The sequence below is a fragment of the Lates calcarifer genome, linkage group LG23 (assembly GCF_001640805.2).
Source record: "Lates calcarifer isolate ASB-BC8 linkage group LG23, TLL_Latcal_v3, whole genome shotgun sequence".
NCBI classification, from domain to species: Eukaryota; Metazoa; Chordata; class Actinopteri; family Centropomidae; genus Lates; species Lates calcarifer.
This window is the reverse complement of record NC_066855.1, coordinates 13679653-13697093: the sequence shown is the minus strand read 5'-3', so window position 1 is coordinate 13697093 and position 17441 is coordinate 13679653. Positions and strand designations below refer to the sequence as shown.

At 40.6% G+C, this 17441-nt stretch overlaps 1 protein-coding gene and 1 long non-coding RNA gene across 2 annotated transcripts; one reads left to right on the top strand and one right to left on the bottom strand.

Moving 5' to 3' along the window:
• Positions 1–138: 138 nt before the first annotated feature.
• Positions 139–17151, bottom strand: glud1b (glutamate dehydrogenase 1b). Its single transcript, XM_018675538.2, has 13 exons — positions 16579–17151; positions 12526–12606; positions 12205–12260; positions 11486–11549; positions 9883–9977; positions 8879–9058; positions 7106–7243; positions 6798–6935; positions 6589–6669; positions 5398–5521; positions 3633–3724; positions 2368–2430; positions 139–1195 (listed from the first exon to the last, which is right to left on the bottom strand). Exons 1-13 carry the CDS (start codon positions 16973–16975, stop codon positions 1076–1078), a joined length of 1629 nt encoding a protein of 542 aa, XP_018531054.1. The 5' UTR covers positions 16976–17151; the 3' UTR covers positions 139–1075.
• LOC108882845 (uncharacterized) lies at positions 3898–5400 on the top strand. Its single transcript, XR_001960841.2, has 3 exons — positions 3898–4053; positions 4362–4426; positions 4526–5400. It is a non-coding gene; the product is annotated as an uncharacterized LOC108882845 (long non-coding RNA).
• Positions 17152–17441: the final 290 nt, after the last annotated feature.

The following is a 17441-nucleotide window of genomic DNA, read 5'->3' as shown; positions in this document are numbered from 1 at the left end:
AGCTCATAAACCTCTGTGAACTGGCAAACTGTTGTTTAGAGACATTCCATGAGTTTTTCTGAAAAGGATGCATCACACACACCTTTAACCCTTTCAACCGTCATTCTAGTTTAACTCAGTAAACTCAACGTAACACAGTTTTACCTTTTTCTGAACATTTTATTGGTTTCCACAAAATGAATAAAATAAAAATAAAAAGTAATTTCCTCCAAAATGATTTCTATGTTGAGGAACTGGACGGTTAAAACTGAGGAAAGTTCGACCAGGGAACAAGACGGTCACAGTGACACCTCGTCCCCTCCCTGCTCCCCTTTCTTGGCCAGCGGAGGAATCGGGGAGAATCTGCTTTTAAGATGAGGAAAAGCAAGGGGAAAGGAGGAAAAAAGGAAGGGACGAGGAGTGGGAGAGCATCTATCGAATCTTGAGAGGTAAAAACATTAACTATGACACAAAAAAAAATCCTTGTTGGGAATCTTGGCAACATCACTACTAACCTTTACACCTTTACGGGTGAGAAGACAAACTCAAGAGTAATAACATTACTATTCTCTTATTCACATGAAGTTAAATCTAAATCCCTTTCGATTAAAGTTAAACTGCTCCCTGTTAACAGGAGACCTCTCTCTGAAATAAGGCATCTGTAGTGCTTACAACTGAAACAATTGCAACAGGAGGGTCACACATGCATTCAGCGATCACAAGAAGGGTGTTTTGAACATGGCTGCCATACAACATCATATAACATTTATACAAGGGCTGAGGGAGGACAGGGTATTTCTTTCTCTCTCAGGACGTAGCTCTCCATCTGCTTTTTCCTCAAAGTAACCTCAGGCAAAAGCAAGAACAGGGCAATATTTAAATAGAGATGCAGATTGAGTATAATGGCAGCACAAAGATCACGGGATAAACACTAGGCTAGCCAATGTGACGCTGTATATGCGTGTGTGAAAGAGCTGAAGAGCAGCGGTAAACAGTGATATGTTCTGAAGGCTGTAGGTGGAAGAAGGCAGGAAAGGGCAATCAATAGCAAGGGGACAAGGGGTGGGGGTAGGAAGTGTGGGTCGTGATTGGTCATTTATGTGAAGGTGAGCCCCGCCTCGTTGTAGACTTTGAAGACTTTCTCGATGGCATTGACATAGGCAGCTGTCCGCAGGTCCAGACCCAGGTTGTACTTGCTTGCTGTGCGCATGATTTGCTAAAAAGGCAGAAGAACACACGGTACAGATGTTGGCTAACAGACATACTAACCACTCAAAGATCTCAAGAGTTTCCTACTTGTGCTTGCGAATGTTTAAAGAAAAAAAATTAATGTTAATGAGCAGCAGCGCCCTCTGCAGCCACAAGTGGAAATTAATTCTGTTGTGCTCCAACTTTGCACAGTTTAATTGCTTTCATGTACAGAAAACACAGCCTATCAAGCTCTTTTGAACTTGCTGGGCCTGAGTCCAGTAGTTTAAACTACTGACTATCACTCAGTTAGAGGGAGATTACACCCACTCACCAAAGATACATGGAGGAAGAGCAGGTGTTAAGGGTGCAGAGTGGGAATGACAGAGGCACCATTATAAGTCACTGTAATAAAATGATTTTGAGGCTGTTATTTTAAGGTAAAATAGTTGGGTAATGTTGCTTTACAGTCAGCACCGCTGGACTCAAGTTACAGTGCATAAAAATGTTCCCATTAAGCTTTATGCAGTAACATATAGAGACTGTATATTTGGACAAAAAAGAGAGCACTGATGTACTAAATGACAGAGGGGAAAAAAAAAAACATTCTTTTTGAATACAGAAGTGCACAGACTGCACAAATACAACAATACAGACGTGACTCAAGTCTGATTAATTTGGACAAAATAAACAAAACACACTAGCAAGGCTTTGGATATAGATGATGGACAGGTTTTGAAGGTGGAGCTCATCAAGCTAATATGGCAGTCAAAACTGAAGTTAAGAAAATATTACAAAGCCTATCTTACTTAAGGGATCACTTTCAGTTTGAGAGCCCTGTGTCTTTTTTTGTGTAAACTTGGGTCAAGGTTAACTTAACTTTTAAGTTTTCATTTACACAATAAAAAACAAATGTAATTTTTGAAGGAAACATCCAGTTCACATCCTTGAACATTGAAATAATGTTCAATTTGACTTGTGTTTCCACAAATTTTCCCAGCATTGTAAATGGTTGGTAGAAGTTTTCCTGGTTTACAGTACCATGGGGATTATGATGAAGTTTGAGAAGCACTGTACTAAGCTCACATTTTCAGATTTTTGAAGTGCACATCATATGTTTCACCTCAATTTACTATACTACATCTGGTACCTGTTCACTCAAACACGTTTGACAGTGTGATGTCTGGCATGATCACTTACCCGAGCAGATCTCTCCATGGTGTAGGCCAACCCAGAGTGAACAATATCCTTCTCAGAGGCACCCTGCAAAGAGAGACGAATGTTAACCACACTTAACCAATCTCAAGGACACTTTTTAGACGTTATGTATGCCGAGCAGTCCTAAATTGATTAGTCATTTAGTCATTCAGCAGAAAATGTATCATTATTAGCAATAACAAATATTAGCTTAGTTATCGATTGACATTTAAGAATGTGGTGCTTTTTGCTATTTCACATAAGTGTAAATTGAATATTTCACTTCATAAAACATAGCTCTGATAACTTGTGATGGGCATTTGTTGTGTGTCAGCAATTTGAGACCTTTATTAATGTCACATACAATTAGCATTCGCTCTTCCAGATGGTCAGGGTTCATATATCATGGCAACTCATGACAGACTGTTGTTAGTGAATTGTCAATCAAGTGGCTTAAAAAATGTTTTCTTTGATTTGAGAAAGTATGGGACACTCCTATTCCCTTTGTGTGACATTCTGTAGGAATGTCCTCTGATAATAAGCCTTGTTTTAAAAAAAAACATGCAAACATTCAGTGTTTGTGTCAGCGGTGGGAAGGTTTGTTCTGCTGTCTCAATGTTCCTGTGTCTAAATGAATTTCTAGCATTTCTAGTATTTCCAGTTTTTGAGGATCAAGTGTTGCGCAACTTTCAGGCCAGTAGTTTCCAGGGCACACTGACATGAAATTTTGGTATCACGTGAAGAGTAAAACAATATGCTTCATCATCCTAGCTCACAACTGTAAGCGCTAGAAAAGTCATAACTTCTTAAGTGTTTTACTTATTGTAACAAATTAAACTCAACTCATATATATGTTGTATCGTAACAGTAAAATGAATAAGAAATGACCTGGTGATGTATTGAAATCAAAATGCAAAACTATGATGAACACAACAGGAACTAAAAGTTGTCTAAATATCAGCCAAACTACAGCTGTGAGTCTCTCCAAACTCTGCAGGTGGAGGGAATACTATCAAGCTAACACAGGCTAATAAGCACTACATTCTGACTCTGGTATCATTCTGGTGTTTGTCATCAGTGTTTGTAACCATAATGTGGCTAACAGTTAGTCTGTTAGTCTGCAAACGTGTGACAATTTTCTGAAAGCAGAAGTTACAAGGGGAGACCTGATACATATCAGTACCGCAAAAGTATCAGTAGAAAAGAATGATTGGTTCATCAGTACTAGTCTGTGCTTGGATAAGTGCATGTCAGCAGATGTTACTCACAGCAACTCTGGCCTGGAAGTCAGCAGTGGGTACGACGGGGATGGGTCCCCCCTGCTTGCCAAACTTTCTCTCTAAACTCTCCTGCACAGACACTAGAAGAGATAATACAGGAAAGGGAGAAATGAAAGAGAAAGCAGAGGCAAATATCAGTAATGACACACCATTACAGTTCATCTAGTTAATCTAGTTTTACAGCTTTACAGCTTTTTTTTTTTTTTTTCAAATTTATATTTACTATGTATGGTAAAAAAAAAATATTCTGCCATTTTATGATTGGTTGTATGTGAACAAGAGAGAAAGTATAAATAAAAAGTGAAGCGGTTGTCCAGAGCAGTCCCTTGTCTTGGACACAGTTTTCACATCAGCTGACACCAGCTTCTGAAGCAACATCACCGACGCCACCTGAACTGCTGCAGATTCGGTAAGAATTTATTAATCCTGCATTTAAGATACATTAGCAGCCTTGTTAGGGATGCATAACCTTCAGGTATCATATACTACTTGGCAAGGACTGGAAGTTATCCATGATTCTTGTAGACTTCAAAACTTGGGTTTTAAGGATACTATTTTGTAAAAGCTTATTTCAGTGTACACAGAACATACAACATCCTGAAATACATGCTGCAGTAAAAGAAGAGAGATAAGAGGAGATATACTATGGGTGGGTTTGCCTTTATAACATCTTCATTCAATACAAATCCTGTTACGAGGTTTTTCTTGTGCCTTCAGGAAGCAGCTGAATCAACCATCCAAGAGAGAAAACCAGACCATCACAACACCAAGAGAAATACAAGGTATAACACCACAGCAAGCTTCATTATTGAATGTGTGGTTCCATTTATCACTAGCATGTTAATTTACAATACATAATGGTTCTCTCTGTTTTAATATAGATGGCTGTTTCAAGAATTATATACCCTGCTGGACTTGGAGAGAACGCCAGGAGACAGTACAAAGAGAAGATTCTGATGAATCATGCAGATGTTCTCTTTGAGGACACTAGAGCAGATGGGTCAAGGTGCAACCTCATCTTCTTTACTCATTTTAAAGAAGACTGGGAAACTGTAATATGCAATGCTTATCCTGGGACCGTGAAAAGTCGACCAGAGGGTAAAATCAAACTGGATCTCTCCGACAACAAGGGCACTGTATGCATATTCCCTAGTGGAAAGGTTCTGATACAAGGTACACCAGAAAACCTTGAAGCATTTGTAATCAGTTTTGAAAAGCTACGTGAAGAGATGCAAACAGAAACAGTAACAAGACTGACAAAAGAAATGAGGCTTGAATCCAATCGTGAAACAGAATGACATTCTGATGAGGCAGGGATCAATGTCCAGGGACCAAAGTCCCTCTCCCGAAATAAAATAACAGGGAGAAAAGACAAAGCTTAGGTCTGTTTAGCAAGTTCAGACAGACCAGAAAAAAAAACAAACCATATGATCATTATGCAGTACATCACTTCCAATTAAAGCTTTTTCCCACAAATTTATTTCATGAATGGGTGACTGGGTTGTAAAATCAATCACATATTTTTCCTGATTTGCATGTGTTGCGTATGTGTGTCATACACTGCATATCTTTGACAATTTCTGGTTCTGGTCTTTACATCCTGTTTTAGAATGATGCCACAATAATCGAAAATTTAACATCACATGTAAAGGAAATGTAATGATGATGTATCTTATGACTGTATCTTATAACCATAGCACATTATATTCTGTCTGCAAGTTACAGAGGAATTAAAGAGCAGTCTTGTACTCACTGAGCAGGTGGTAGTTTGAGTCTCTCTCATATTTGAAGGTCAGTCTTCCATAGCTGACATGGTTGAGATTCTTCAGCCACTCGAAATAAGACACTGTCACACCACCAGCATTCAGGTACATGTCCTGCAGCATGAAGCATCACACACTCAGACATCTGCCTGTTTGGAACAATCTCCATTCCTCTGTACTGTAACATGTTTTTAAGATTTGATTGTGGGGGGAAATTACTTGATGGTTTATGATGTTTTATGATGATTTACAAATAAATACACTGGAGTAAACTGTAAAAGAAATGCTTTTGTGAAATTATTGATTTGACAAATCCAAATCAAAACAGGTGCAAGAACAGTGAAAATGAGAATAAAAGCAGACTGAAGTTGTTTATGTGACTATTACAAACTTGTTTCTTATTTTCAGAATAATTCATCCTGTTTTATGTTTAGGTTTAGATATTGTATTGACATATTTGTGTTTCAAGTTTCAATTAGTTAGGTGTTATTTAGAGCTTAACACTCAAAACTCGGTTAATGTTCATCAGGAGTGTGAGTGGGCTTTGATCATATTTGTTGACAGTGTTGGAAACATAAGCAAACAATCTCAACACCTGTCATCAGATTTTGATTCAGTTGCAGCTACATTCTGACTGGGGCTCAGTGACATTTATGTCATAACTAAGCCCCACCCCCTTCAAACCAGTGAGAGGAGCTCTAAGAGGAAAAAAAACTCCTCCAACCTTGGAAGAAAGCTGTGTGTTCATGTAGAACACCATCACTCTCAATAAGAAACTGATTGAGTAAACTGGTTTTCATGGCCTTTAATGATTCACTGAACTTGACTTGCCACAACAGAGCACTCTTGTAAAAATGTTCTGAAAACTTCTTTGCATCAAACTTATGTTTTGTTATTTCAGCACTTAACACCCTATCATGTTAAAATCTGCACTGTACTTTCATCTTCGAAAACAATGTTGACAAGATCTAGTCTCTAGTCATGTCTGTCTCATGGCCAACATTCAGGAAACCAGTTTCACTTTAACTGTACAAATGTGGAGTTTTTAATTCATTCAAAACTGCTTAAAATCAGGATCAGTAGTGTATAGAGTACAGAAAGTGATTCCAATGTTTCCATCCAAATATTTAAAAATTGTCTAGTTTGCATGTCTGTGTGTGTGTGTGCATTGTGATACTTACAGGAATAACCATGACATTGTTCTCCAGGAAGATCTTGTCAGCATCTGGGGTGGTGGGACCATTGGCACCTTCAGCAATGATCTAGAACAAACAAAAAACAAACATGCACTTCACATGACTGAGTCCAAGATACTCCGTCCTTACTCCTATTATTCCAAATGACAATTTAAAAAGCACCGCACTTTGGGTAAATCAGATTGAGTGTTTACCTTAGCCTTGATCCTGGGGGCATTATTACGTGTGAGCTGCTTCTCTCCTGCAGCAGGGATCAGGATGTGGCAGTCAGCTTCCAAAATGTTCCCTTCATAGGGTTTGGCTCCCGGGAAGCCAACAATGGTGCCGTGTTGCTGCAGAAAGTACAGAGACACACACACACAAAAATATCAGGAGGTTAGAAACAGAAAAGTAATCTGATAATAATATTATATAAAATATAAAAAAGGAGAATTGAAGTATTCTGGGAGGAAAAACAGATTAACTAAGAAAAAAAGTGAGGGCAATGCAGTTGTGCTGGTACCAGTTTGTAGTCCTCCAGCTGTTTGGGGTCGATGCCCTCTGGGTTGTAGATGGCTCCATCAATCTCACCAACACCCACACACTTGGCGCCGAACCTGTGCAGGTACCTCATGGAGTGGAGACCCACATTACCAAAGCCCTGTGAAAAGTCACAGCGAAGTAATGATTGCCATGGTCCAAGATCACTAAGATAATTACTTTTACACCATCAAACATAATTACTGATAATAATAGTAAACTTTTATTTTCTTGTTATACACATTTTACTAAACTGTAAAGTGTAGTTCAGCTACATGTAACTACATACTCTGGTGCCACCATGTGGACATTTAAAGTTATAACATCATCATCTGCTCTAATACAATGACCTGAAAGGAAAAAGAGAATGACTGTTGGGGTTACTTGATTATTCAGATGATATTATGGGTAGATATGGATAATCATAAATCATGATACATCTAATGATATATATATACATATTTTAGATTTTTTTTTGTTGTTCCTGCTTTGATGCTGATACCATATTAAAGATCTGCTCTCTCCTCTCTCACTAATAAATCTCTAAGAAAATGTAATCTCAGCACAACTTAATCCTCAGACACACACACACACACACACACACAAAGAGAGGGATTAGCTTTTTGAAAATCTACGTCATGATTCAGCTGTTGTCTCCACTTCGTCACCCCCTCAGTGACACATGACCCCATCACCACTCAAATACCCCCACTACAAACATCATCTCCTATCAACTTCTCCAACTATGTCTTTATCATTGCTCTGAAAACATGCCTGTTTGAAAATCTCTATAAAACAAGTACAGGATATTTGTAATATTTGTGGGTGCAATCTGCATCCTGTAAAGAAACAAGTATTAACAGTTTAACAGATCTTTCTCTCTCTTTCGTGTCTTAAGGTTACACAGGCTACAGCTAACCTGACAAACACTGAAACATACAGGGTTGTTAATCAAGAATACCACATTATATTGTTCACATGAAAATGTGTTAATTATAGAAAGAATTCTAGGAAAGCAGTGGAGGCCAGTGCCTGGGGGTTTCCTTGCCATGTGTCAGTGTGTCTGTGTGTGTCTGTGAGTCCATGACACGTGAGGAGCTGCCATGTGACAAGTAGAAGTGAAACTGCTATGGAGAATGCTGCTTTTTTGTCCCCACAGACACACACACACACACACACACACTTCTCTTCTTACAAATTTACAGTTTAAATCAGTGGCACACTTAAAGAAAGTAAGGCTTTAGTTTAATGTTTAACAGTTTTTCTATTGCCTCTTGATTTACGACTTTTACTTTTTTGTGTTATGTGAATTTTATTTTCATCAACTTTTCCGCTAATATATTCCACTGATTACATTTAACCCTTGTCGTCATAACAACCCCCCCCCCACTGAACTTAACCATATAACTGATTTTTTTAAATGAGTCTCACAAAGTTGGAAATGCAGGAGTTAGAGGAGCAGAGCAGGCCCATTTCTCGCAAAAGACTGTTAATTAGTTTTACTCTCATACTGAATCATTTCCCATGAACAAAGAAGAGAAGCTCCTTCAGTTCACTGCTGTCTGCTTGGTATGAGGAGATCAGAGCCAGAGTAAAACAGATGGCATGGCTCTGATTGAGGCGCAGCTCTAAAACCCCTCATCACGATTTCAAATGAAACCTTAAATCCTGTGAGTATATGTGGGCAAATATCTACAACACATCTAGGGTCTCTTTCCTCTCATTTCTGTCTCTGCATGTGTGTGTTTGTGTGTACCTGGACAATGAAGGTCTTGTCCTGGAAGCCGGGGGTCAGGCCCAGCATGCTCATGTAGGACGCCTCGTTAATGAAGTTCTCGATGCCGTGGAAAACTCCACGACCTGTGGCTGAGATACGTCCATGGATTCCTCCCTGGCTGATGGGCTTTCCTGTCACACACGCATGGGCATTGATGTCCTGCACAGACACGCAAAGAAGATCAGAAAACATAGACTGTAAACTGTGGAAAATTATGTACACAGCACTGGCATTGTTGCCCAATTTTTGAAGCCTTATTTTGGGTTGATCAGTCAAGCAATGCAACTCTTATAGCCTCAACTTAGTAAGATCTCCTTTAGATGTCTTGAAACCAGCACTGAGACCATTTCTTTTAGCAAGAAACAAATTGTTATATTTCAGTAGGAAACCTACTACAGTTTCAATGAAATTCAATACAGTCTGACATTTCTGTAAACTAGCATCTAGTGGCCATCAGTGGTACTGCATCTTAAGGCCCCTCCTGCACCAGCTTTAGTTTTCGACCATGGTTCTGACTGCTTTACATGCGCACACTAAAAGGTTGTGTAGTGCTACAGCACCAGGCAGTGCAGCAGCTGACTGAACATCAGTACACACTACCCATAATCCTCTGCCCTCAGATACCCAGAGCAGGAATGTGTCACCCACTCCAAAAACCTGCCAGGGGTATCTGGAGCAGAGGACACACGACTGGATAAGGTGAGAGGAGGTTAGAGGAGGGTGGAAAGGGAAAATAAGTGTCTACTAAAACCCTTTTTCTTGGTTGACTGAACGGATAACAACAACACACACACAGGCCTCAAGTCTGTAAAGCTACTTTTAAGGGAGTGGGAATGTCTCCGTGGTCAGCTGGGAAGGGAGAGGCAGGAAACCACTGCTCATGGTTTACATGTGAGTCACTCCTTGTTTTTAATTTGGCCTATTTTAAAAGTTGTGCCAAAAAACCAGCCGAGTCGGACAGAAAGGTTCTGTTGAGAACTCACAGTGTGTGCAATGGTGTTGGCGTATGTGTCGGCAATCCAGGACATTTCCCTCTCTCCTGTGCTCATGTCTGGAGCTGGGACATCGATGCCAGGTCCTGGTGAACAAAGAGTTGTAGGAGAGGAAGGGAGGGAAAAGTGGGAGAGTTCTGTAAAGCATGCCAGTCACTGTGTACCTTTCCTGAGCCTAAAAATGTGAATAAACATTATGTCAGTGACAATAGAGATTTGGATGGCAGGGGAAAAAGTGAGCACCAGGCTTTGTGTCCTTGTGTCATGTATATATGTGCTCTCGGGTGTCTCGTATCCTGAAACAAGGTCCAAAAACAGAAGCAGGCATGCAGAGGGGTGGGGGATGGGACTACTGAGAGAGAGAGAGAGAGAGAGAGAGAGAGAGAGAGAGAGAGAGAGAGAGAGAGAGAGAGAGAGAGAGAGAGAGAGAGAGAGAGAGAGAGAGAGAAAAGGATGACTGAATCTCTCAGCAGGGGCAGTTTGACCATGTTACACTCACAATGACAGAACAGGGCAGTGATGTGTACAATGGGTACTGCTTTACCTCCAGGATGTATAAGAATTCACTAGTGAAGGCCCTTTTATAAAACCTCACCAAATGAAACAACTACTGCTGTCTGCAAGCATATAAAAAAGCCAACATAGACATAACAGACAGTGTCATATCACTCTTTGCTGTGTTTGAACTGAACACATTATAAACATTAACATGCATCCAGGCAGGGGTGAAAGAAAGAGCCTGTATAAGGGGATGTTAACCTGTTGAACCAGTGTATATGTTATTGCGTGATCTTGCTCAACATAGTTAACACTAATATTACAACTTCCTGCAGAAACTAATTCAATGTCTGTAATGTTAAGTTTACAGGTTAAATAAGCTAACATCGCTTCTCGTGTCCCCAATACTGTACTTTTTATTTCACTACATTACATTACATAACAGTACATAACTTTAATTACTTTGCAGATTTAGATTACAAATACTAAATATATAGTTAACGGTACTTAAGGTAAAATTAGCCACAACTTTACCAGCTGCAACATAAAAGTAATATACACACTGATACATCAATAAAACTATTCGTAATATATTAATATTATGCAGTACTCTGAAATGGGCCATTATGGCAAGCATTTTTACTTTTGATCCTTTAAGTAGCCTATATTTTGATACTTTTATACTTCAACTTAAATTCAATTTTGAATGCACTGTAGTTTTATTACTTTTATTTAAGTAAAATGTCCAGGTACTACTTCTACCACTGCATACAGAATGTACATTAGCAGGTAAGTTGTTATTTCTGCTTTTGTCACCGGTAATTCAAGTTAAACTTTTAGCCCAGTCCCTTACTTATTCCCTGTGATTAAATGTTTTTGACTTGCATTGGCACAGGCGCACCCTGCACTAACCTCAACCTGAATAAACAGCACTAGATGACAGGAAATGTTTACTTCTCTGAATGGAAATATCAATCACTACAGCTATTTCAATGGAGTCAAAGGGGTGACAAGGACACCAGTTCAAGTAATGAACCAAATACAAAACAGTGCAATAAATAATTTAAACTGTTTAAATGAACACACAAAAACTCACCAATGAAACCCTTCTTGGCGAGCTCAATGGTGAATCTCCTGGTAATCTTCTCCAGCTCATTATCCTGCAACAGACAAGAAGTGTGGAGTTTAGGGAAAACGTTTTGTCAACTTGAACCAATGAGTGTATTTTCCATATAAAGTAATAGTTTCAATCTGATATTTAGAGAGATGCTTTGGGTGTTTTGATAAAACTGGCAGGTTTTTGTTTAGGTTTTCCTTCCAGTCAACTCTGAGCTCAGGGGCATCAGTGACCTTTAAAACTGTTTATCTCGCTGTATCCATCAACAGATAAAATAAAATCTCTAACTATAATCCAATAAAAGGCAGGGCAGGCACAAGAAAATTTAACTGGAACCTCAAAATACTCATATACTGTATGTCATTTATTGCCACTACAGATACAGAGGTAGATACAGAGGCACATTTATCTCCTTTCCCCTCACTGTGTGGACGAACAAATACAACATGAAAGGATGAGAATCTGCAGCCCTGCCTTTTGCATTCTTGTGTGATTGAATCATCCTCTGGGTTTGTCTGGATGTGAGAAAGAGGCACAAGAAAACTGATACCTTTGCACTGTCTGCCAGCCTTGTGAATGTTAAGTGCTCATCTTAGGCTTTGTTGCTTTCCTCTACGCATTACAGGACACAGTTAAACAATGCCTGTCTACATATGCGTGAGAGGGTGGGGGAGGGGGACTGATATTACAGGACTTACAGAGTAATTCCTAGGGTTGATCTTGACTCCAGCTTTGGCTCCCCCAAATGGCACATCTGGAGGAGCATAATACAGCTTAAAAACCACAGGAACATATAGTACATATGCGTGCGCCAACACACAAGACATTAAGATACATGTGCAGAACCACATCTTTAAGGTGCAATCAGAGGAAGAAAAGGCAAAACAAAAGATTGATAACTCTGCTATTGCTGCATGATCAACAACCTAATGAATATATGAGTGTGTGTACACACATATATGTGGAGACTGGGATAACCACCAAGAGGCTTTGTGAAAAGCTTAGACTTTAATTCTTACCAACAACAGCACACTTGTAGGTCATCAGAGAAGCCAGGGCTTTCACCTCATCCACAGACACATCTGTACTGTAACGGATACCTGAGGAAACACACACACATATGCAGGGGGAGGTTTAAAACACATTGACCATATAAACAAAAATTGGAAAAAAAAATAAATGTATGAATGGCCTAGTGGATTTGTTATGTTAAATAGATTTTTTGTCATCAAACACACACTAGTTGATGGAGGGGGAACTCATGAGCCTACATTTAAACTGTCTCCACTACATGTGCAGCTCAATGACATAATAAGAAAATGAGTAGGATAGATAGAGCATTGCCAAAGACTGGATTGGGCCAGTGATCACATGCAGTGTGTTCTTCCACCACCACACCAAACCATGTGCACAGGTCAGAGGTCAATGACGTGTCTGACAGTCATAGTAACAGAAATGGGCGGGTGGAGACTGAACAAGCCAATCGCAGACCTCCATTCTTACCACAGCCCTCAAGCTGCAGTCATTTTTTCCTGTTGTCTGAAGTTTACTACCGTTGCCAGAGTAACATGTGTGGGCCAGTCTGTGTGCAGTGTTACATGAGATCATATAGCCAGCTACTGGTACAGCCAGACTGCACAAGTCACGCTACTCCGTCTCATTGGCACAGTGTGTATTTGTGTGTATGTGTGAGTTTGACCAGCAAAACCAAATATAGCATATATTAGCTTCCACAGAGAAACCCAAGGGCAAACAACACAAAGAGGAGACTGCAGATTGCTTTAAGGAGACAAAAGCACAGTGTGTCTATTTGTGCATATTCAACTGCAAGCAAAAACACAGGAAGTGCAAGTAAAATCCCACCCACTATGATGTAACCTTTAAGTTTGACATCATTTCATGCCCAGCTACTTTCATTTGTGTTACTGCAGTCAAGATCAAACATCCCAAAGCAAAGCTCCATCTTTCACAGCGCTGCTGTGGTTCTCCCTCTTATCTTCATTTCTATTCATCCACAGACCGAGCCGGGTAACCTCGGGTCGCAGAGGACAATCTTGAGCTCAGTGATCAAATTAAAAGGGGGAAAAAAGAGAGCCTGGCTGCCTACCCATCCCCCATCAAACCATCCATTTATCCGCCCAACGAACAGCCCACCACGGCAACAAGAATCAAAACATATCTGTAAACACATTCCTCTGAAATGGAGGGCAGATTTTCTGGAAATGAACTGAGCCTATGCTGAAATTCAGAGTTTATGAAGCAGTCAGAGTCACTGCAGTTGAATTTCTACATAGGGCCTGATGTGATGAGGCTTTCTGCTTCTGAACAGCAACCTGCCACACATACAGACTCCTTTAAAACACATTTTGAGGCTTTTGCTTAATGCGTGTTTGGTTTAAATGACTGTATCTTTTATATTATTATTGTTGTCTTATCATGAATATTTTTTCTTTTTATTCATAACCATTTTTAGTAAGTCTGTGTGTGTGGTATTTCACTAATGTTGGCAATGATCCATGGCATTGGAAGCTGTAGTAATGGCAGCTGTATTTCATGTTTAAAGATGTTTAAAGGAAATTATGGAGAAAATTAATTCAATTCTAGTGAAAGTAAGATCTCTCAAACAACGCAACACTAAATAATAGCAGTAATAATAGTCATGAATAGGATATTGTCTAAATACAATAATTTGCAAATATTCAAAAAGTGTCTGAAATGTGAACTTGTCCAGGAGAGATTTTGACTAGTGTGAAAATGACTCTGACACTGCATTTAATTAAACCATGTGGCATCTAATTTCCATTTGACAAATCATTTTTACTGAATGGCTTTTAACTTTTATTACATACCTATGCAACTTAGACCAACTGCTGCACTAATAGATGTTTTTTCATGTGACAACAGTGACATGAAACACCCACAGATTTATTCCACTTCTGCACAGAAAGGAGAAGGATGTTGACAATTTAGCAGACTAAACAAAACTTGTGTGGCTTGTACTTTTTACCAACAAGACAATTTTCCACAATTTTCACACATTCACTTCTGGAGGTGTGTGAACAACCATGTATTCACTCACACTCCCTGTGTGATGTTCCTGAGTTAAGATGCTCTCTCAGTAGTCAGTAGAGAGCAGTGCAGCCCAGTCCAGCAGCTGTAGCTCTGTGTGGCTGTCAAAGCTGGAGCTTGAGCACCACATGCCCACACAGAAACAGCCTTTGCACTTTGTAGTTTGATCTGAACACAGGCAGGGGTCTATGCACCATATCAATGATTAAACATGCTGGACAGCTTTTATCCTGAAGTCTAACACAGGGGATCTAACAGACTTTATTGTGCCACACTTACAACAAAATGGTTTCATTACAGGTAGTTAAGTGTGTTGGCCAAATTAATAGTAAGATCAGTTCTAATACTTGCTGTGGTCTTACAGTGATTCCAATATGTGCAAGATAGTTTAACTGCAATTGGCAGGCTGACAAATAAATCAAAAAGATGACTTATGACATCTACATGAGTCACAAGTTAACACTTACTGTGATTTGTGTGGCCTACCACTGTAACAACTGGTTAAATATTCCTTCAATCACAATACAAGAAAGAGGAAGTTTTTTAGTAATACTCCTACCACAGGCCTGTTAATGTTAAAATGGGTTTTCAAATAGCTTTGACTTAGAGTGTTGCTAAGCTCCTCTCAGGCTTTTATGAGATGGATATAGGCAATGACGCTCTTTTAAAGTTATTGATTTTTACCTATATTGCCTCTTGGCTGGACAGTCTGTGTCACTGTAAATTCATAAAGACATGCACTGATCCATTACTGTTAAGTGATCTGATGGAGAAATTTGTAGCAGATATTTTATCTGGGTGATATAAAAGATACCACTCTGACTCAGTTTTCTAATCTACTCCTTTAAAAAAATTGTCAACCAGTTCTTGTGTATAGCCAAAGCACCATGAGCAGAAATAAGTCCTCCCAAGAATAGGCCTACGTTTGCCACTTCAAGCAGGTGTGGTGGAGGGTTTCATAGTGTTAATACCAGGCCAATGTGCGTTCTACACCATTCAAACATACCCTTAGACTGGCTGACTGAAGAGCATGTCTCTTTCTGCTGAGAATGCCTCCTCTCCACAGCACCCTCCCCCACCTGTCACAGTGCTGACAAATAGGAGTGCCTGAAACACAACCACCCCCTCCCCAAGTCTAACGCCTCCTGTCTTCCTATACATCATATGCCTCCACTCACAATTTACCCAGAGTGCACTGCAACAGTAGCCCATAATGCTCCTGCTTTGAACCTTTAACTCTGAACCCAAGAGCATATGTCACTCTGTCATATTATATTTTTTTCTGCCCACACCTGACACCCTGCACATAAAGCTCCTTTTAAACAGTGTAGTGTCAACAGAATGGGCGAGGGCCACATTCTGTGTACTTGCCCTGCTTTTGACGCTTGGGGTTTGTCTGTGTGCACGGATCACCTGACAGATAAGCAATAGGTCTTCAATGGCCAGCCATGTGTTTTGTGCAGCACATGTGGAAATGTCAGGGCCTGAAATGCTCAATGACATCAACAATCTGAGGTGTGCCTTTTCTATCATATTAAAACTGTGCCACATAAACTACAGTAAGAATAGACTACATTGGTGATTGGACAGTAAATACACTAGTGCAACCATCGAGGTCAAACCAATGGAATATGATAAACTGCTGGCAAAATTACTGTACATGAAAGATAATATTAAAGATTAATGGCTCGAACTCAACAGATTTGTTATTTTAACGGCTAGCTCGCTGTTGGTCCTCTAGCTAGCAAACAAAAGCGACGTTAGAGCCACAGGTGAGCAGGAAGGTCACTGTAAACAGCACATATGAGCAACTAAACAATACAGATGTAACGTTGGTTATCTCCGGATAAAACCGGTGTAGCTATGTGTAACGGTAAGCTACTGTTGCTGCTGTTCACAGCAGCTGCCTTGTGTTTTGTGCTGTTAAGTAGCTAACGTTGCTGCTAACTAATGCTAATTGGCTGGCTAGCTGTCAAAGGGGCCGGTCGGGGGTAGATTCGTACCTCCTTTGCATGGTGTCCTGTGCTGGCTGTGCTGGGCGCGGTACCCCTCCACCACCTCCCACTCTCCGTTATCCCTCTTGATGGGGAAAGACACGCTCAGGACGTGGTTGCAGGGCTTGATGATGCGCAGGATGCCCCTCACACGGTTCCTCTTCTGCTCGGGGCTCTCCCTGGTCTTCAGATCCTCCACCAGCTTGTCCTCCACGATGGCGGCGCCGCGGTCGAAGAAGCCTTCGACCATCCTAAAGAAATTGGGGTCGTCGGGCTTGTCGGCTGCGTCGGCATAGTGACGGACCCGCATCAGGGACGAGGACACCGGGAGAGCGGAGTCCACGCACCCGGAGGCCAGGGCACTACCCGCAGAGCGGCTCAGCAGCTCCCCGAAATAACGATACATGACTGAAACTAGCTAACCGTGTAAACGAACAAATAAACAGGCAACTAAACAACAAGGACAATGGGGGTGACGATAGGAGAGGGGGGTAGAATGAGCGACACAGCAACTCCTCACCGTGTCCCGTCCTCTGGCCGAGTGGGGAATGGCATGCTGTGTCGGTTTGCTTTAAAAGGCAGCGCGAGCCAAGGGAGGCAACAGGGGCTTCTCGGGATGCACGCGGAAGAGGAGGACCATCGCGTGCGCGTGCTCGTGCGAGGCAATTGACAGTGCGCGCTCCCGAGTTTGCACCGTTAATTTCAGGGTCAGTTTTAATGGCCAAGTGTTCACTCAGTTGTCAGTTTAATAGGTACAACCAGATAAGAGTGATGTAGTCTAATTCAGCAGTCCTGCAACAAATCATATCCTCGTGAGGATTATTATTAAACCGCATTAGTTTGTTACTCTATTTACAGGTGTTCCCATTATT

Coding starts and splice junctions, on each gene's coding strand:
- glud1b (XM_018675538.2), bottom strand. CDS start 16,975: ATGTATCGTTATTTCGGGGAGCTGCTGAGCCGCTCTGCGGGTAGTGCC. Junction 9,059..9,882: donor CCAACACCATTGCACACACT/GTGAGTTCTCAA, acceptor GTGTCTGTGCAG/GACATCAATGCCCATGCGTG. Junction 5,522..6,588: donor ACAATGTCATGGTTATTCCT/GTAAGTATCACA, acceptor TTCATGCTGCAG/GACATGTACCTGAATGCTGG.